The sequence below is a fragment of the Hypanus sabinus genome, chromosome X2 (genome assembly GCF_030144855.1).
Source record: "Hypanus sabinus isolate sHypSab1 chromosome X2, sHypSab1.hap1, whole genome shotgun sequence".
In the NCBI taxonomy this organism is placed as follows: Eukaryota; Metazoa; Chordata; class Chondrichthyes; order Myliobatiformes; family Dasyatidae; genus Hypanus; species Hypanus sabinus.
Window position 1 is genome coordinate 9,169,012 of NC_082739.1, and position 19,738 is coordinate 9,188,749.

Here is a 19,738-nt window from a genome sequence, read left to right on the forward strand (position 1 = left end):
ATTAGGAGTATTATGTGGCTGATGCATCGGAAGAGCAAGTGTTTGTTTGTGTCAATATTAACAGTAATGTGACCAACCTCTACATCTCTGAAGCAGAGGGCCTAAGATTTTCTCTCTCTCTGGAAAATATACTGTATTATCGACCAGGAGGTGCAGGAAGTACAACTCTTGTGAGGTAGGTCAATGAACACTGTGGTGCTTGAAAGAAATGAAAATGTTCTGTATTTAATTGTTCTCAGTGAAACTATTTTTGGTCACATATTCCATGTGCTCAAAGTTAAAATAGAGCTCTTCCATTCTGTTGGGATGTTGCCTTTGATCTTTGTCAAAATTGTAACTATTTAATTCCTAGACTTTAATCCTTGTTTGCTATCCATTTCATACTAGTAGTCACCTTGCTCTGGGTTTGTTTCTGCAAAATAGAAGGATTCAAACTAGCTAAATTCACTTCCATTCATTGTAATTGTCTATTTGGAAGAAGATTGCATGATATTGTTCTTTTCTAAGGCATTTGATTGACTTCTATGCTGTTACATAAAATATTATTACCTGGCTTAGAGATTTAGACTTCAAGATGAAAGTTGCTACTAATGCTGCATGATGAGAAAAATGTATACTTTTGGTAATTTGTGTATCTGCAACCTACAATCTTTTGTTTCACCATCTCATTTTACATTTTCCTTTTCATTGAATATCTGATATAGTACTTATTCAGCCAATGTTGAAAGTTGCCCAAATGGCTGCTGCACTGTAGACAATCTTAAATCATTTTTGATCTTGATCCATATTAGAAACATTTTATTTGGACAATATGGTTAGATTTGCACTACAGATCTCCTGAAAACTTCAGACCTATATACCGACTACATTGTGGGTGTACTTGGTACCAGTGGATTTGGAATTGCTGCTACAATCTAGTGGACAACTGTTGCTCCGTTTTACTTTGATATGATTCATCATGTACTGTACTTCCACTCCCTTGTCAAAGGATAAGCAAAATTTCAGGATGTTATGCTTACTTGTATAATAGACCGACAATAAAACCAGTAGGAAAATGGTTACTGTAAGAGTTGCTAACATTTCCATTATTTAAGTAGTAGATTGTTTCCTTGCCAAAAATCCCCAATTAATTTTAATCATGCACCTGAGCTTTCATAGTTTGTATTCCTTAAAAAGACAAGATTTTTAAAAATTCTGTCCTAATCACATTAGCTCTTCTGCCATTTTATTTATTTTGGTTACCTTGAGCAGTGTGAAATTGGTAAGAGCCATTCTTCTTTCTTGGCACACAAAAAGTAACCTTCACTAAATATTTCTGCCATTTTAATTTAATGAAAGTGTTGCTGGATTCTCAATAGATGAATAATAAACCAGAGTCGGTTAATTTGTATATCTTAAGATAGAAATAAAACCAAAGATGCAGTTAAGGAGCATATTGAGCCTGTTTTGGGAAGTATAGGATAAAAGATGTGCTTTTTTAAAAATCTATACCATTTCACAAGGTAATTGTAAATAAGAAAATCCATTCAATCTATCTAAGTTAACCAGGATAGGAAATCCAGTGGAGGCTGGTACAAATACATTATTGTAATGGTCAGAGAGTATAAGGCATTTCAAACCTGTTGTTAGAGAAAGGATTTTGTATCAAAGATGCAGTATATTGTTAAGGGGATAGAGAGGGCTTGGTGAGAGAACAGCCTATGTTGGTATGAAAGGAGAGTATTGGAGACTTGCAGGAAAACATGTCACAATTGTGACTTAATAAAGTAAACCACAAGGAGAGATGGCCAACATTGCTATTTTCTCATCTTAAAACTAAGATCTCATCAGAAAAGCAACATCCTAGAAATTGACTACCTCACTGACCCATGGGACTCATGTTTGAACAAGATCTCTCAAGCTATATGAGCCAAACACAAAGCTAACAAGGTGGATGAAGCACTTACACTGATGGAAGCTTGGGGCTGGAAGGGTTTTGAAAAAGATTGGTTTATGACCATGGAAGAATTCTGACATAGTTTTATATTGCTTATGGTGTCAGATTGGAAGTCAGTAAGGCAATGAATAAGCAGGATTTTGAGGAAAATGAGATATGGGTAATAAGAATGAGGAACTTAGCTTTCCAAAGGTTAGATCCGATGTTGATGGGCGTTAGGGGTTTTGGAGGCAAGTAAGCTGCAGTCACAGCAGAGGTGGCTGCTATCACCAAAGTGAAAAAATATATAGAAGATCTTTGTGATTGCAGTGATGTCAATCAAGTTTTGATCTGGGATCAAATCTGGGATGTTTTCTTTGTAATTTTATTTTATGAGTGCAAGGTATTTGCATTTTACTGTTTTAATACATAAAATAATAAATTGTAAATTGCATCATGACAAACCTGAATTCAGATTTTATTCCTTTTATAAGGCTTTGCATTTGTCCATGAGAAGTTGCGCTCTAATAATAATCTAATTCAGAATCTACCTTTTTTTTAAACCCAGGACTACAAATCATATTTCTTTTGCAGATTACTGGTTAAATCTTGGCAGATACTGCATTCCTTCTCTCCTTCCCTAATCTTTTTGCATCCCACAGAATCTTAACTGAATATTCTAGAGTAGGTTACATGGTTGGCACAGCACTGTGGGCTGAAGGGTCTGTTACGTGCTGTCGATTTCTATGTTCTGTGTTCTATTCTACAGGTGGTACTGCACCATTAAGTTTTCCTACTGACCTCAAATTCCCTGATGCAATAAAGACTATTATTTTTTGGACTGCTACAAAATGAAGAGATTTTTTTGATTTCCTTTGTAAATGGTTCGCTACTTGTGAGATTGATATGCTGTGGTATTGTTTTGGTTTTAATTTGTATCTTTCCTAGTAGAAAGGATTTATTTGAAATGTATAATGTTAACTTAGTGAATGTAGTAACAAACATTCCACTTGACCTTACAGAAGTTTATTTTGTTTTTTGTTCCTAAATGACAGGTACTTTGCAAATGAACCATTTGCAGATATTCATCGTGTAGAAGGATTGCGCGGAGTCTACATTGCTACACAGATGAATGGGTCTTACACTGAAGAGAACATGAGATCAGTGATTACATTTGATAAGGGTGGAACCTGGGAACTATTGGAGGCACCTGCTTTTAACAGTGATGGTGATCGAATAGACTGTAAGGTATGGATGGTAATGACAGGATCTATCTTGTCAGCAAAGTTGAGAAATAGTGTTTTGGGAAGCGCTAAATGATAAATATTAGACTGCGAGCAAGTTGTTGAGAAATATTTAAACACTGTAATCTCCAGAGTAAAAATGGAAATGATTAGCTAAGGAAGCATAGCCCTTTAGTTTCAAAGATGGGATAAATTATAATGGTGAGTAAAGAAATCACAGCATTAAATTCTTTTGTACTTATTTTGATATAGAAGGCAAAATAAAGTGGGGGGGGGGGATAGTCAGGGTCTAAGTGCCTAATGACAGTGGTAATCAGAATTGAGGAGAACCAAATGGAAAATTTAATGGGACTGAAAGACAATGAATTCCCTAGAAACAATAGGATGAATCTCACAGTTCTGTAGATGGCAGCTGTAAAGATGGTGATGCACTATTTTTAAAATGCCTTCTATTCTGAAATAATCCTATTAGATTGGATGGTAGCAATTGTAACACTGCTACTGGGGAGTAACTGAAAGTTGAGGTTACTGGAATGCATTGTTTTTTGTTTTGTAGATTGAGCGAGGTTGCTCACTCCATCTGGTACAGCAGTATAGTCTGCTGTTGAATTTTCAACGTCGTGGAGTCCCTATTCTTTCCAAAGAATCAGCACCAGGCCTCATCATTGCTACAGGTGATGCTTTTTGTGTTCTTTTTCATAAAGCCTGTTAAATTGTTATTTAGTACTGAATTTTGGTATTAAATAGCAATTTATTAGCAATAATGAAATAACTTATTTATTTATATTCACTGTATTAATGTTCACCAATATTAATTCAGAAGTCATTTGGACAGCAAAGCAGGTTTTCCTTTGTATCTTGTGAACTGATCATCTTTGTTAGTTGAATGTTTGTGTAACTTTTATTTTGTCACACTCTTCTGTAATGGATAAGTTTCTTGGAAATATGTGTCATCGTGGCACGAAAAACAAGATGTGCATAGTCTCGCACTGCCGCCAAACCTGGATTTCCCTCAGTTTACATATGCTCTCTAAGTTTTTAATTTTCTCCTTGTGAAGATTACTTTTATTTTGATGCCAAACACTGTGACACAGATTTTTCTATGCTGAGAATATACAAATCCTGATTATTGTTGTACTTGTGTCGACAGCAGCTGTTGTGTTTCAGTACATTTGTATGTGAGAAATTTCATGAGATTAATTTTTTTTTAAAAGAGCCACTATTGAAAGCTAAACACTTAAAGATCTGGTTTGTAGGAGTTACTGGACTCAAGCACATTAAAGGATGTGACATCCAATGCTGTTAAACAGTTAATGCATTAAGAGCAAGATAATAAAAGTCAGTTTTTAAGATAATTTGATTTCCTCTTGTTTTTCAAGAGATCTTAAAGCTATTAAATAAATGGAAATGGCTTATCGAGACAAAAAAGCCAGAAATCTAAGAATTGGTGAAATTTCAGAATTCTGCAAAACTAACAAGACATTGTTGAGAAAAGTGACAGTAGAACACGAGGCTTGCAAGAAACAGATTGTAAGAGTTTCTATAGATATTTGCTAATTGGAGTAATTAAGTTGTTTTTTTTCCATGGAAAAGGGAACTGATGATTTCTTGGAATAATGGAGGATTGTTAAGAACTAATGAGTTTCTTGAAGAAACTGGCACTGATATTATAAGCATTGGAGAAATTAGTGACATTGAAAGACAATTAGTCTTCAGCACCAGATTACCTATGTAATTGAGTTATGAAGGAGGTGGCTGTGTAGATGGTAGATAGAATGGTTGGCTCTTAATACTCTGCTAATTCTTTTACAGTTCAGTGGAAGGCAGCAAATGTAAAGAAGGCACTCTTTAAGAAATGAAGGGGAGAAGATGTGAGGAATTATAGATATCAGCAGCAGGGATAGTGCTAAAATCTATTATGAAGAAGGTAAAAATAGTAATAGGACTGGGCTGAGTCATCATGCATTTTTAAAAAAGAAATCCAGTTTGACAAATTATTTTGAAAATTTATTAAAGTTACAACTAGTGTAGATAAGAGCGATCCAGTTGATTTGGCATTTTTTGGACTCTTAAAAAGCCTTCACTAAAGTGAAACACAAGATTAAACAAAATTAGACCACACGGAGTGGGGATAATGTACTGTTCATAACCTGTCTTAATGATTTTGGACAAGGAGTCAAGTGTGATATATCTAAGCCTTCTTAAGATATAAAGCAGGAAGGTAAGGTGGGCTGTGAGGAGAATAGACTTTTAGAAAATACTAATGGAATGGACATGTATTGTAAAATGTAAGTTCATTACTTTGGTAGAAAATATAAAATAGCAGTTTCAAAGGTATTATTCAGAATGTTCTGGGTGTCCTTTTACACAAATCACTTGAAGTAGCATGCAAATATATAAACAAATAGAATGCCAGTTGGTATGTTGACCTTTATTAGAAGACTATTTCCATGTAAAAATACAGACATTGTTCTATTTGTATCTGGAAATATTAAGTACTGATCTCATCTTCTGAACAAAAGAAGGGTATTTTTGCAATTTAGGGAATGTAGTGAGGTTGACCAGATTGATTTTTATGATAAGGGATTTGAAAAAGGAATGATTAAGTGGAAAGATAGGGCCCATGTACTCCTTTGAGTTTTAAACAAAACAGTACAATGGAAAGAAACAAACTCCCAAAGCACAACAAGGTAGATGATGAATTCATCTTTCCTCTAAGAAATGGGAATCACAATTTTAAAATGAGTGATGTGCCTTTCAGGACAGGGAGACAAGAGTTTTCTTTATGCAGAGAGCATTAAATCTTTGAAATTCACTACCTTGGACAACTGTGTAGGTTTAGAATCTGAATATATTCAGGGCAGAGATCAGCAGGTTTTATTTTATAAGATGTTAAGAGAATCATTGACGATGGGGTTAGTGTAGGAAAGTGACACAAGGAACAGGTTAATTGTGGTCTTGCTGATCTGCTAAATGACCTGCCCCCTCCCCCCTCCTGTTGCTTATGGATGAGTAACTGTATAGTGGTCTTGAGGTTAAGACAACTGATGTTTAACTAAACAGTTTGCTTCCCTTATTGGAATTTCTGCTTTTATTTGTAATTATCATTTGACTTGCTATGTATATTGGTAACAAAGATGCATTTTCTCAGTGCATGTTAACTCACTGGTGCAAATGTAGTAACTATAGCACTCTTCTCCATGCTGCAAAAATTTCTTCCACGATTTATTTCTTTGGTTAGTACATATCTTTACATATTTCCCTTAAGACTTTGTAATGTGTTGTTTAATGAAAGGACATATGGTAAATCCAAAATCTACATAATTAGTATTTTCCATTTATGTTGAGCATCAGTAATTTTCTGAAATGATTTAATGTCTATTTCTTCTCTTCCTTTAGGTTCCACTGGCAAGAATTTGGCAAACAAACCAAATGTATATGTTTCAAGTAGTGCTGGCGCTCGGTGGCGTGAGGTAATATCCTTTCATCCAACTTATTTTATTATCCTTTAACTACCTATATTTTAGATGAAATTTTAAATCATTGGGGGGAGTAAAATGTTTTTAAAATGGGGAAATGTTGCAAGAACATACAACAAAGTGCACTCAACTGGTATTTTTTTTCAATCTGCAAGTAATGAACAGGTAGGATAAATAAAGAATTTGGGCCAAATTTGTATTTTTAAATGAGAAGATTTGAATGAGAGACTAAAGAAGTTTAAAGTAAGAGGGAGGGAAGAATCTAGAGGACACCACGAGATCAAATACCATGTAATATCTAGAAAATCTCAAATCATGAGTGCAATGCATCATACTAAGGAAAAGGGTAAATTAGATCTTAATGTACAGTTCAAAAAGGGCATTATTGCCAAGAAATGAAAATTGGACCCAATTTGTGCAGTTGGAAATGTCCTGAATGATGACATGAAGGGGCTCAGAGATTGTAAAAGGCATTTTGCATCACCATTAAAGCCACCAATTCAATATTAATGCCAACTACAGTATCCCCCTCATTCATGAGATTGGGACTTGCTGCATGTTGAAGATTATCAGACATACTGTCCATTTATTATTACCTACTGTGATGTTAAAAGAAGTGACTATTACAAATTTTAATCTGGAGCTGTCTGTCACAGAATCTGGTATTCTGTCAAGATTATAAAGCATTTTATTTAATTGTTGAATTCTAATAATAAAAAAAAAAGCGCTTGATGATGCTCATAAATAGAATTTGGTCTAGACTGTGGTTTGGCTAACCCATCTCATTTCTGTATAACATTGCTGGTGAGCATGGTGGACAGTTTTATTAGAGCATTTGCCCACTCAAAGCAAGTGGTTATTCAGTTATTATGTCATGGCTGTTTGGGACCTTTTTTTTGGTGTAAATTAGCTGTTATATTAGTAATGTAGGCAGAGGAAGAAAATGTTATAATCCATTAACCAGCATAATCAAAGGTGTGACAGGTTGTTTTCCCACCTATCCCACTCTATTAACTTGGATTCACAGTATTATTTCTTGAAATGGGTTGCACAGCAAGTCGAGCTGCACCTGACAATCTCGTGTTTATGATCAGAGGTTGCTGATCTGTATTACATAAACTTTATTGTTGAAAAGTTGACATTTTCTCATATGAACAAAGCTTGCGACTGGGAAGCCATTGCTGGATGGGATATTCAACTCAATGTAATCCCACCTTCTAATGTGCCTATAGCTCTTCATATTCACAGCTAGGTATTTTTTTTTAGTTATTCATATTATAGTATATTTGACTTGTGTAGTTAAAAAGGGAAAAATGCAAATCATACTGAATCACTAAAATACAAATAGCATTTAATGTTGGGCTATTTACCACAGGACTGGAAAAAAAATTAAGATTCAAAAAGTTTGTTTTTGCATCATTTATACCGATAATGGAAGAGGCTTGGGTTGTCAGTTCTTGGACCCATGTTTAATGTATTGCATAGATATTTGACAATTGAAGGAAAAGTACCATAGCAGTGGAAGTAATTGTATTCTTTATCCTGCTGTCCCTCTTGTTCAGGCCCTCAAGGGTCCCCATTTTTATTCTTGGGCCGATCACGGAGGCATCCTGTTGGCAATTGTTGAGGGATCACGGACTAATCAAGTGAAGTGAGTAAAGAATTTACTACCTTATGAATTTTAACAAAGGCATGTTCATTATTAAAACATCTAAAAATCTAACATTTTATTTTTGGCTGGTGTTATAGTTACACCTACAATTCTAAAAAATATATAAATATATCCTGGCTCTCTTGTAATACCAGTCATTTAGGACATCTGCTCAGTCTTCAGCTGTGATTTTGTGTGTAGCACTGACTACTACAATGAAAAGATTCAAATTTGTATCATAATGCAGAGATTGGGGCACAAATTTCTCACCTTCACTGATGCAATTCTGAAGATTTGCTACACTGTCATAGGTGTAACATCTTTTGGATTGCTTTCATTCCCAGGCCCTTCTGCACAATTTTTGAAGAACAGGTGAGGTTTTTCCTGTGTACCCGCCAACATTTGCTGCTTAACTGTCATCACAAAAGCAGTTTGTTTGTCAGAATGACATGGCTTTTAGTTGGGATTTACAGAACACAAAATGAGTCGACTCTCAATTCCTGCATTCAAATAGTGAACAACACTACTTTAAATATTTTCAGTATCTTCTGCTTTTACTTTCTACAAAATACTGTTTCAAAAATGAAATGAGAAAATGTATTTGTATGATTTTTAACATTATCAACATTTCCGAAGGGATGTGTGATGTGAAAGTGACTAAGACTGCAACTACAATCTTTTTCTCAGTTTTGAAACAATATTTTGGAGAATATAAAGGCATAAAATACTGGAATTGTTCAAAGTCAAGTAACATAGGGAGTCAAGTAATATAGGGAAAGTCATGTAATACATTTCAAGTCATAAATTTGTCTGTGTGAATACTTTAAGCTTTTTAAAAATTTCTTTGCAGATTTCCATTATCCATTGTATTTTGCTTTAGTATTTGATATGAATTTCAACGCTGTGAGAATTTGATGCAAAGAATAGATGCTTAAAGAGTAAACTGATAAAATATTTGCATTTTCATTAATGTCTTTACTTAAACAGGTATAGTACCAATGAGGGAGAGACATGGAAGACCTTCAACTTCACTAAAGCAGATATTGTTGTATATGGATTGCTTACTGAGCCAGGAGAAAAAAGTACAATTTTCACAATTTTTGGATCATTTGCTGATCAGTCCCACAGTTGGCTAATAATTCAGATTAACACAACATCAGCATTGGGTAGGTCCATGTTGAATTGATGTTTTGTTATTGAAACTCAACCATTACTTCCCTACTTAAAACACAGTCACGTTATACTACTAAATGAGCAATTAAAACTAATTTTCTTGGAAGGAAAGAAGACATTTATAATTCTCCTTACCCATTTACTTCCATTTAGCTTTTGGAATTCCTTTCTCCTTTGCTTGAGTCTGTGTATGAAAATTATGGATTATATCCCCACCATTCCTATTTTGAATTGTATTCCACGTGTTTAATGTTGGAATGAAGATCAGTGGATTTTAATAATTGGAGGTTTAAGGCTATGAAGAATAATATAGCTTCTGGTTGATATCTTCTGCAGTTCAATGCAATACATAACATAGAAGAAAGGGGGAGAAAAAGTAAATCAATTACACTATACGCATATTGAATAGATTTTTTAAAAATGTGCAAAAAAACAAATAATTTTTTTTTTAAAGTGAGGTAGTGTCCAAGAGTTCAATGTCCATTTCGTAATTGGATGGCAGAGGGGAAGAAGCTGTTCCTGAATCGCCAAGTGTGTGCTTTCAGGCTTCTGTACCTCCTACCTGATGGTAACAGTGAGAAAAGGGCATGCCCTGGGTGCTGGAGGTCCTTAATAATGAATGCTGCCTTTCTGAGACACCGCTCCTTGAAGATGTCCTGTGTGCTTTGTAGGCTAGTACCCAAGATGGAGCTAACTAAATTTACAATCTACTGCAGCTTCTTCCAGTCCTGTGCAGCAGCCCCACCCACCCCCTATGCTCTCCATGGTATATCTATAGAAGTTTTTGAGTGTATTTGTTGACATACCAAATCTCTTTAAACTCCTAATGAAGTATAGTCGCTATCTTGCCTTCTTTCTAGCTGCATTGATATGCTGAGATCAAGTTAGGTCCTCAGAGATCTTGACACCCAGGAACACAAAACTGCTTATTCTCTCCACTTCTGATCCCTCTGTGAGGATTGGTATGTGTTCCTTTGTCATACCCTTTCTGAAGTCCACAATCAGCTCTTTTGTCTTACTGATGTTGAGTGCCAGGTTGTTGCTGCAACACCACTCCACTAGTTGGTATATCTCATTCCTATACACCCTCTCATTACCACCTGAGATTCTATGAACAATGGTTGTATCATCAGCAAATTTATAGGTGGTATTTGAGCAATGCCTAGCCACACAGTCATGTGTATATAGAGAGTAAAGCAGTGGGCTAAGCACGCACCCCTGAGGTGCACCAGTGCTGATAGTCAGCGAGGAGATGTTATCGCCAATCTGCACAGATTGTGGTCTTCCGGTTAGGAAGTCAAGGATCCAATTGCAGAGGGAGGTACAGAGGCCCAGGTTCTGTAACTTCTCAATCAGGGTTGTGGGAATGTTGGTATTAAATGCTGAGCTATTGCTGATGAACCGTGTCCTGACATGGGTGTTTATGTTGTCCAGGTGGTCTGAAGCGTGTATAGAGCCATTGAGATTGCGTCTGCCGTGGACCTATTGTGATGATAGGCAAATTGCAATGGGTCCAGGTCCTTGCTGAGGCAGGAGTTCAGTCTAATCATGACCAACCTCTCAAAGCATTTCATCACTGTTGATGTGAGTGCTACTGGTTGATTATTGTTCTTCTTAGGCACTGGTATAATTGTTGCCCTTTTGAAGCAAGTGGGAACTTCTGCCCGTAGCAGTGAGAGGTTGAAAATGCTCTTGAATACTCCCGCTAGTTGGCACAGGTTTTCAGAGCCTTAGCAGGTACTCCATTGGGAGCTTTAGCTTTGCAAGGGTTCACCCTCTTTAAAGATAGCCTTACATCAGCCTTTGAGACAGAGATCACGAGGTTATCAGGTGCAGCAGGGATCTTACAGGAGTTATATTCTCCCTTTCAAAGCAGGTGTAGAAGGTGTTGAGTTCATCTGGTAGTGAAGAATCGCTGCCGTTCATACAATTGGGTAACACTTTGTAGGAAGTAATGTCTTGCAAACCCTGCCCGAGTTGTTGTACAGCTGATATTGCCTCTAATTTTGTTTTCATATTGTCATTGGGACATTTGTAATTTGGTTATTTTTCATAGAATGATACAGCAGAGGAACAGCTCCTTTGGCTAATCTTGACACCATTCATCTGCCTGCTTGTAGTCTATATCTCTCAATGTCTTATTTATGTGCTTGTTGAAATACCTCTTAAATGTTGCTGTCCTATCTGCTTCTACCATTTTCCTGCCAACACATTGCAAGCACCTACTGCTCTTGGTATCTTTTATATAAAAAAACAACTTGCCCTGTAAACCTCCTTTTTAAACTTTCCCCTTCTTACTATCAGGCCTCCATAATTTTATATATTTCTGTCAGCTTGTCCTTCAACCTACAATGCTTAAGAGAAAATAATCCAAGCTGGTCTAACTTCTCTTCCTAGCTAGTATTCTGTAATCCAGGCAACATTCTGGTGAACCTTTTGTGTGCCCCATTGAAAGCTTCCGCATCTTCTTGTAATGCAATGACCAGAACTGGGCACATTTCTTGAAATGAAGCATTACCAAAGTTTTGTCCAGCAGCAACAATAATTTCCCAACTTTTGTACTTAACACCCTGACCAAATGAAGGCAGATATATGCCTTCTTTACTACTCTTTCCCCCCCCCCCCCCCCCCCCATTATCTTAACTCAAATGGAAATGGAACTGGATTTCCATTTGCTTGCAAGCTGGTGTTGTCACAATTGATGGGAGCATCAACCTGCAATACAGTACCATTAGCTTGGCAGGGAGAGGGGAGCTTTTAGATTTGAGAAGCAGAGCAGGAAGAGTAGTCCTCAGTTTAAAAAAGAGTAAATAATTAAGCAGAGGACATGAAAGAAAGCAGCAAAAGTCTCAAGTACAGAAAATAATTTTTTAAAAGACATTTAAAGGCATTGTATCTGAACTTGTGAAGCATTACAAGTAGAAGTGAATGGGTATAATTTAATTGCCTTTACTGAATATGGCTCTGGTGATCGGAGAAGACAGCTGAATGTTTAATGATATGGTACTTTCAATAAGTAACCAAGCAGTGGATAAACAAAGTTAGAGATCCTGGGACTCTGGGTAATGGTCTGGCATGCACTGAGAAATAGTTGAGGGCTAGAAAGCAAAGTATGAAAAAGCACAGACTGGTCTTGGTTACATTTTTATCACTGTTGGGCTATTGCAGGAAATTGTTGCTAAATTTTCATAATCTTAATCTGAGGTGGCTGAGGCAACCAAACATATTTCAAAGTCTGCTGTCAAGTGAGGTGGACTTGGAGGAAGGAAGGTGCATGCAGAGAGGCTTGAAGGGAGATGTAGACCAATTAAGTCGGGGCAAGGCAAATGATAAAGTGTGAGGCCATTTACTTTAATGCACAAAATTCTGATGCAGTTTTACGAAGTGGATGCAGGAAGGATGTTTCTGTCGCTTATAATATCCAGGACTAGGGATCACAGACTTGGGATAAGGGTTAGCCCATTTCAGAATGAGTTGAGAGAAAAGCTCTTCACTCAGAATGTGAATTTAGTTCATTTTAAAAAAACCCAGATCAATAGAATTTGAGATGTTACGGAAATCAAGAAAATTAAGGATAATGCAGGTTAATAGCACTGAGGTAGACAATGAATGATAATCTCAAATGGTGGATCAGTCGCAAGGGCCAGATAGCCAGTGTTTACTCATTATGACTTGTGTTAACCAGATTTAAAATTGTTCTAACAGATGATCAAGCAATAAATCAGTTGTTTTCAAGATGACCTGAAGGGAGGTAGGATCAAGTGGAATTTACTTGTGAAAAGGAGAGTGATCTATTTGAGATGAGGCGAAATTTACATTTGATGATCTTTCTACCTTGAATTGAATTGACTTTGTTTCTTGCATCCTTCACACACGAGGAGTAAAAATCTTTGTTACGTCTCTGTCTAAATGTACAATCATAGTAATTTATAATAAATAGAAAAGTCATTGTATCATAGAAATACACTCAAATCAGCGTGAGTTAATCGGTCTGATGGCCTGGTGGAAGAAGCTGTTCTGGAGCCTGTTGGTCCTGGCTTGTATGCTGCAGTACTGGTTCCTGGATGGTAGCAGCTGGAATAGATTGTGGTTGAGGTGACTCTGGTCCCCAATGATCCTTGGGGGCTCTTTGTAAGCATCCTGAATCATGGGAAGTTCACATCTACAGATGTGCTGGGCTGTGTACACCACTCTCTGCAGAGTCCTGTGATTAAGGGAGGTACAGTTCCCATACCAGACAGTGATGCAGCCAGTCAGGATGATCTCAGTTGTGCCCTTGTAGAAAGTTCTTAGGATTTGTGACCCATACCAAACTACTTCAAACTGTCTGATGTGAAAGAGGTGCTGTTGTGCCTTTTTCACCACATAGCTGGTCTGTACAGACCACAAGGTCCTCAAGTGATGTGTATGCCAAGGAACTTAAAGCTGTTTACCCTCTCAACCCCAGATCCATTGATGTCAATAGGAGTTGGCCTGTCTCCATTCCTCCTGTAATCCACAACCAGCTCCTTTGTTTTTGCAACATTGAGGGAGAGGTTGTTTCCTTGACACCACTTCCCTGTAGGCCACCTTGTTATTGTTTGAGATTAGGCCGATCAATGTAGTGTCATCTGCAAACTTAATTAGCAAATTAGAGCTGTGGGTGGCAACACAGTCATGGGTATACAGGGAGTAAAGGAGGGGACTTCGGTACACAGCCCTGAGGGGCTCTTGTGTTGAGAGTCAGAGGGGTGGAGGTGAGGGAGCCCACTCTTGCCACCTGCTGGCGATCTGACATGAATGCTAATTCACCTAATGAGTTTTTATTGAACATCACACACAAAAGGCCAGAGAAACTCAGAAGATCAGGCAGGATATATGGAGGGAAATAAACAGTCAGTGCTTCAGGCCGAGACCTTTCGTCACATCAACTGTTTATTCCCCACCATAGATGCTGCCTGACCTGCTGAGTTCCTCCAGGTACACGCATGTGTGTGGCAAGTGGTGCTCCGAATTTCCGGCAACTGCAGAATCTCTTGTATTTGAGCTCTAATTGAACATTTTCTCCACTTCAGTGTTGTAAGTTTTTAAAAGTTAAAAGTATGTTGGTGTATTAACTAAATGCCTGCTAGTCTGACACTACTATAGCCCTGAGTTTGCAGGTTTAGTGGGATGTTTTTTCCCCACTCTTGTCGTTATAAACCTTCTATATAGATACTACTTTATTTGCAAAGCAGATCATGTTTCTGATGTACAGCTGCTTCTATTGTATTTTAATAATTTAAGTACTTTGTTTATTTACCTGTTAAAGCTCCATTATTTAAGATTACTGTGCTTTTAAAACAAAAAGCTTTAAATATATGACCAGCTCTCTCAGAAATCTTATTTGTAGTCAATAGAATCATTGTGAATATAATCATGTATGTGTTTTTTGCAGCATAATCTCATTTGCAGTCTGGTATGAGTGGGGAAACTGTACAAAGTTGATCCTGTTCTACATTAAGATTCTGTATAAGAAGTATTCATTTTTTTTTGCTCAATTACTGTATGTTTGGGGTTTGTGATATGGCTGTCTGGTGGAGGCTGAATGCTAATTGTCATTTCCTCAATTCTGTTTCAAATAAATTATATACCATCCTCAACTGAGGCAAAAAATTCAACTCTAAATCTGATAACAATTCCCTAACTGTTTTAATGTCGAATGTTCTGTTACCAAATCTCTAAGTGCACCTTTCTTTATTAAACTTGTAAATTTGTATTTGTTTTACTTTAGGAGTACCTTGTTCTCAGACAGATTATAAATTGTGGTCTCCATCTGATGAGCGTGGGAATGAGTGCTTGCTTGGTCGAAAGATTGTTTTCAAGCGAAGAGCCCCACATGCAACCTGCTTCAATGGAGAAGACTTCGACAGGCCAATTACAGTCAGCAACTGTTCTTGTACAAGGGATGACTATGAATGGTAATTAAGGGAACAAGCTGTCTTTTCCAAAAAAATAAGTTAAACTGGAAAATATGCTTTGTCTCAAAGTACACTACAAATACTCTATGCTTCAGAATGTGGATTCTTCATTTGAGCTGCTTTTAGAAAAAGAGCCATTAGTTTATCACTATTGCACTCCATTTTCTCCAATATGAATTGCTTAATATTTTGAATGTTAACTTTCTTTGTTTATTCCCTTAACTCTTCAATCATAGGTGACCATTTAGTTCAATCTGCCTGTGCTGGTCAGAAAAAGCCATCCAGTCTAATCCCATTTCTGATTCTTCGGGTAGTGTTAGTGGGAAATTTCAATTTTCCAGTTATGGACTGAGTCACCCAGAGCGCAAAGGGCCTGGGTGGGGTGGAATTTGTGTGGTGCATCCAAGACAGTTTCTTCCTGCAATATATAGAATAGGAGTTCCCAAACATTTATGTCATGGACCAAAACCATTAATCAAGGGGGTTCGTGGACCCCAGGTTGGAAACCCTTGACATAGAAGAGCCTTCTCAGGAAAGAGCATTTCTGCATTTCTCAGGAGGGCCACATAACTGAATTGGCAGTTGGGTAGCACTTGGGGTCCAGTGACTGCAATTCTATCAGTTTTAAAATAGTTATGGGAAAAAAGATAGGTCCTGAACTGGATAAGGGCCAACTTTGAGGACATTGGGCAGGATCTACAGTAGCTGGGGTTATCTGGGTGATTATCAACTGGAATTCTTTTTTGTCTAATTGTAGGAAATGCTGTGGTTTAGAATTGAATGAAATTTAAGGTGACATACATACTGTTGAGAAACAGGAATTGATTTTGACAAACGTAAACAGAGTTCTGTGTTTATTTAAAACTTGTTTGCCCTGTGGAAAGCCTTCCCAGATAGTACTGTGTTTCTTGATTTTTTTTTCCACCAAGATGCCTTGTGCTTTGCTGTTTATAATTTATTATTTATGAGCAACGTTAGTCGTTGAAAATGCTTTCAAAGATTTCAGTCATTATCAATTTTTATCTGATCCTCATAGTGACTTTGGCTTCAAACTGAGCGATGATTTGGCTTCAGAGGTGTGTATCCTTGATCCTGACTTCAGGGGTAATATGTCTGCTGTTCCTGTACCTTGTCCTGTAGGCACCACATACAAAAGAACAAAGGGGTAAGTATTTGCAACACCAGCTACTGGTGTTGAATCAGACATTTTTATAGCATTATCTTCCACTAATACTGTGTAAATTCATAACTTCATATTTTTGGCTAATTATTTTCTTTCAAACTCTGATTATTGTTGAGTATTTTTTCTAATAGGGCTTGGCTGGTAATGAGAAATAATTTTTTTTAAATACTCTAATGAATTCGGATCTAATGTAAAATGGCTGTTTCTGATTTGCTTTCCTAGTTACCGTAAAATATCAGGCGATACCTGTAGTGGAGGTGATGTTGAAGCTCGTTTAGAAGGGGAAGTGCTGCCTTGTCCTGTGAGAGGTAAATTGTAACCATTGATATTTTTATTAAGGCGTTTGAGATTGGTGAACTTTTTGAAGATGCCAGAGTACATCAGCGACTCTGCAGTCTGCAGGAAATTGTACCAGTTTTCCTCTTAAGTATACTCCTTTTGAACTACTTTTGCTGCAATCTGCAATATGTAAATTTCCTTTTCGTCAATTGATGAATTTCATCAATGATCTTCAGCTCTCGTGTTCAATGGTTTAATGTGAAGCAGTTAAGCATGGCACCTTTAAGGCTCAAGGGCAAGGCCAAAAATGCAGCAGGAGAGGTGGGATACAAACCAGGCTGATGCGCAGGGGGATGAGGATTCGTCTGCCTACCATCTTGTTAGTCAATGTACAGTCACTTGAAAATTGATCTCAGGGTAAGGCTGCTGTATCAGAAGCAGGTGAAGCAGATATCAATTGTCTGTTGCAATGAGACTCTGTTAACAGTGAGCATGCCAGACGTAGTTACCTGACTGGAAGGTTTTGCGATTTTTCAGAATGGATCAAACCTTTAATTCTGGCAAGGAAAAAGATGGTGACATGTGCTTTTCAGTCAATTCTCTCTTGGTGCATGTACATTGGGGTTATGTCAATTTCTTGTTCCCCTGATTTAGAACAACTAACAATTAAATGTAGAGCATTCTACTTGCCTCGAGTGTGCTCATCCGTGATCCTAACCGCAGTTTACATACTACCAGTGACCGATTATAAGCAAGCACTCGTGAAACTGCGTGATGCTGTCTGTAAACAAGAAACAGCCTATCCTAACGCATTTCAAATTATATTTAGGCCTGTTTGAAGAAAACCTTGCCCAATTATCACCAGCATGTAACCTGTTGCACCAGAGATCCCAACACACTAGGCCACTGCTACACTATGATGAGGAATGCCTATCGTTCCTTCCTGAGAGCACATTTTGGCAAGTTGGGTCATTTGGCTGTACTCCTACTACCTGCATCCAGACAGAGCCTAAAGAGCAAGGCTCCAGAGATCAAGACAACTAAGAGGTGGTCACAGGAGGCAGAAGAGCAGGTACACGATTGCCTTGAGTCAGTGGACTGGGCTGTGTTCAAGAACTCATCCGAGGCCCTGTATGACTATACCAGGGTTTTAAAGACTTTATTAAAACAGCTGTGGATGAGTGTGTCCCCACAAAATCATTCAGGGTTTTCCCCAATCAGAAGCCCTGGATGTGTAGTGAAATCCAGGACCTGCTGAGAGCCACATCAGAGGCTTTCAGGTCTGGAGATTAAGAACACAAGAGGTGCAGGTATGATCTCTGGAAGGCCATCTCTTGGGCAACGTGGAGATTCTGGGCTAGACTGGATTCAACGAGAAATGCTGGACAGCTGTGGCAGGGTTTGAACGCCGTAACCTCCTACAAAGCTAAAACCTGCGAATATGGGGACAGCAGAGCTTGGCTTCCAGATGAGCTCAATGCCTTCTACGCTTGGTTTGACACAAGAACAGGGAGGAACCATTGCGCACCCCCATGTCTCCCAGTGATCCTTTGCTCTCAGTATCTGAAGATGATGTGCAGGCTGCCTTCAAGAGAGTGAATCAAAGGAAAGCATCTGGTCCAGAGGAGTACCTGGCCGAGTACTGAAGACCTGTGCCAGCCATCTGCCTGGTGTATTCACGAATATCTTCAAACTCTCGCTCTGGCAGTGTGTGGCACCCAGTCGTACCGGTGCCCCAGAAGAGCATGGTAACCAGTCTCAATGACTATCGCCCAGTGGCATTTACATCATCAGTGATGAAGTGTTTTGAGAGGCTGCTGTTGAAGCATATCAGCTCCTGTCTGAGTGGTGACTAGGATCCACTCCAGTTCACCTACCGAAGCATCTGCTGTGGACCTTTTGCTATCTTGTTGGCTTTTCACACAACCCTGGAACATTTGGACAGCAAAGATGCATTCATCAGGATGCTCTTTGCCGATTACAGCTTGGCATTTAACAACATCAACCCATCAAACCAGTAAACTCCCAAGACCTGGGCCTCAATATCTCCTTGTACAATTAGATCCTGAATTTCCTCATTTGCAGACCCTAGTCAGTTTGGATTGGCAAAAACATCTCCACAATCTCCAGTGGCACAGGAGCACTGCAGGGATGTGTACTGAGTCCCCTGCTCTACTCAATTTATACATACCATATGCAAGTTTGCCAATGACACCGCTTCTGTGGGCTGTACCAAAAGGGGTGCTGAATTAGCATAGAGGAGTGAGACTGAAAACTTGCTGGGTGGTGTAATAACAACATCCACTCTCACAATGTCAGTAAGACTAAGGAGCTGATTGTAGACTTAAGGAGAGGGAAACTAGAGGTACATGAGCCAATAATCACTGGAGGATCAGAGGTAAAGAGGGTCAGTAACTTTAAATTCCTGGGTGTCACTATTTCACAGGACCTGTCCTGGGCCCATCATATAAATATTATTCCGAAGAAAACACAACAGCGCCTCTGCTTCCTCAGAAGTCTGCGGAGGTTTGGCATGTCATCAAAAACCTTGGCAACCTTCTATAGATGTGTGGTGGAGAGTGTGCTGACTGGCTGCATTACGGCCTGGTATGGAAACACCAATGCCTTTGAGTGGAAAATCCTACAAATGGTAGTGGATTCAGCCCAGCATATCACAGGTAAAATCCTCCAACCATTGAGCACCTCTACATGAAATGTTGCCAAAGAAAAGCAGCATCCATCATCAGAGATCCTCACCACCCAGGCCATGCCCTTTTCTCTCTGCTGCCATCAGGTAGAAGGTACAGGTGCCTAAGGACTCGCACAACCAGGTTCAAGAATAGTTAGGCTCTTGAACAAAAGGGGATAGTTACAC

General features: G+C 38.3%; 1 protein-coding gene across 1 annotated transcript in view; it reads left to right on the plus strand.

The window, feature by feature from the left end:
• Positions 1 to 19,738, plus strand: part of sorl1 (sortilin-related receptor, L(DLR class) A repeats containing) — a 215,176-nt gene that overhangs the window by 76,335 nt on the left and 119,103 nt on the right. The window contains exons 8-16 of the mRNA XM_059956940.1: positions 6 to 175; positions 2,971 to 3,163; positions 3,716 to 3,833; positions 6,559 to 6,632; positions 8,201 to 8,289; positions 9,277 to 9,455; positions 15,215 to 15,401; positions 16,438 to 16,566; positions 16,807 to 16,892. Coding sequence (XP_059812923.1) covers positions 6 to 175; positions 2,971 to 3,163; positions 3,716 to 3,833; positions 6,559 to 6,632; positions 8,201 to 8,289; positions 9,277 to 9,455; positions 15,215 to 15,401; positions 16,438 to 16,566; positions 16,807 to 16,892 — 1,225 coding nt within the window. The remainder of the gene's footprint in view (positions 1 to 5; positions 176 to 2,970; positions 3,164 to 3,715; positions 3,834 to 6,558; positions 6,633 to 8,200; positions 8,290 to 9,276; positions 9,456 to 15,214; positions 15,402 to 16,437; positions 16,567 to 16,806; positions 16,893 to 19,738) is intronic.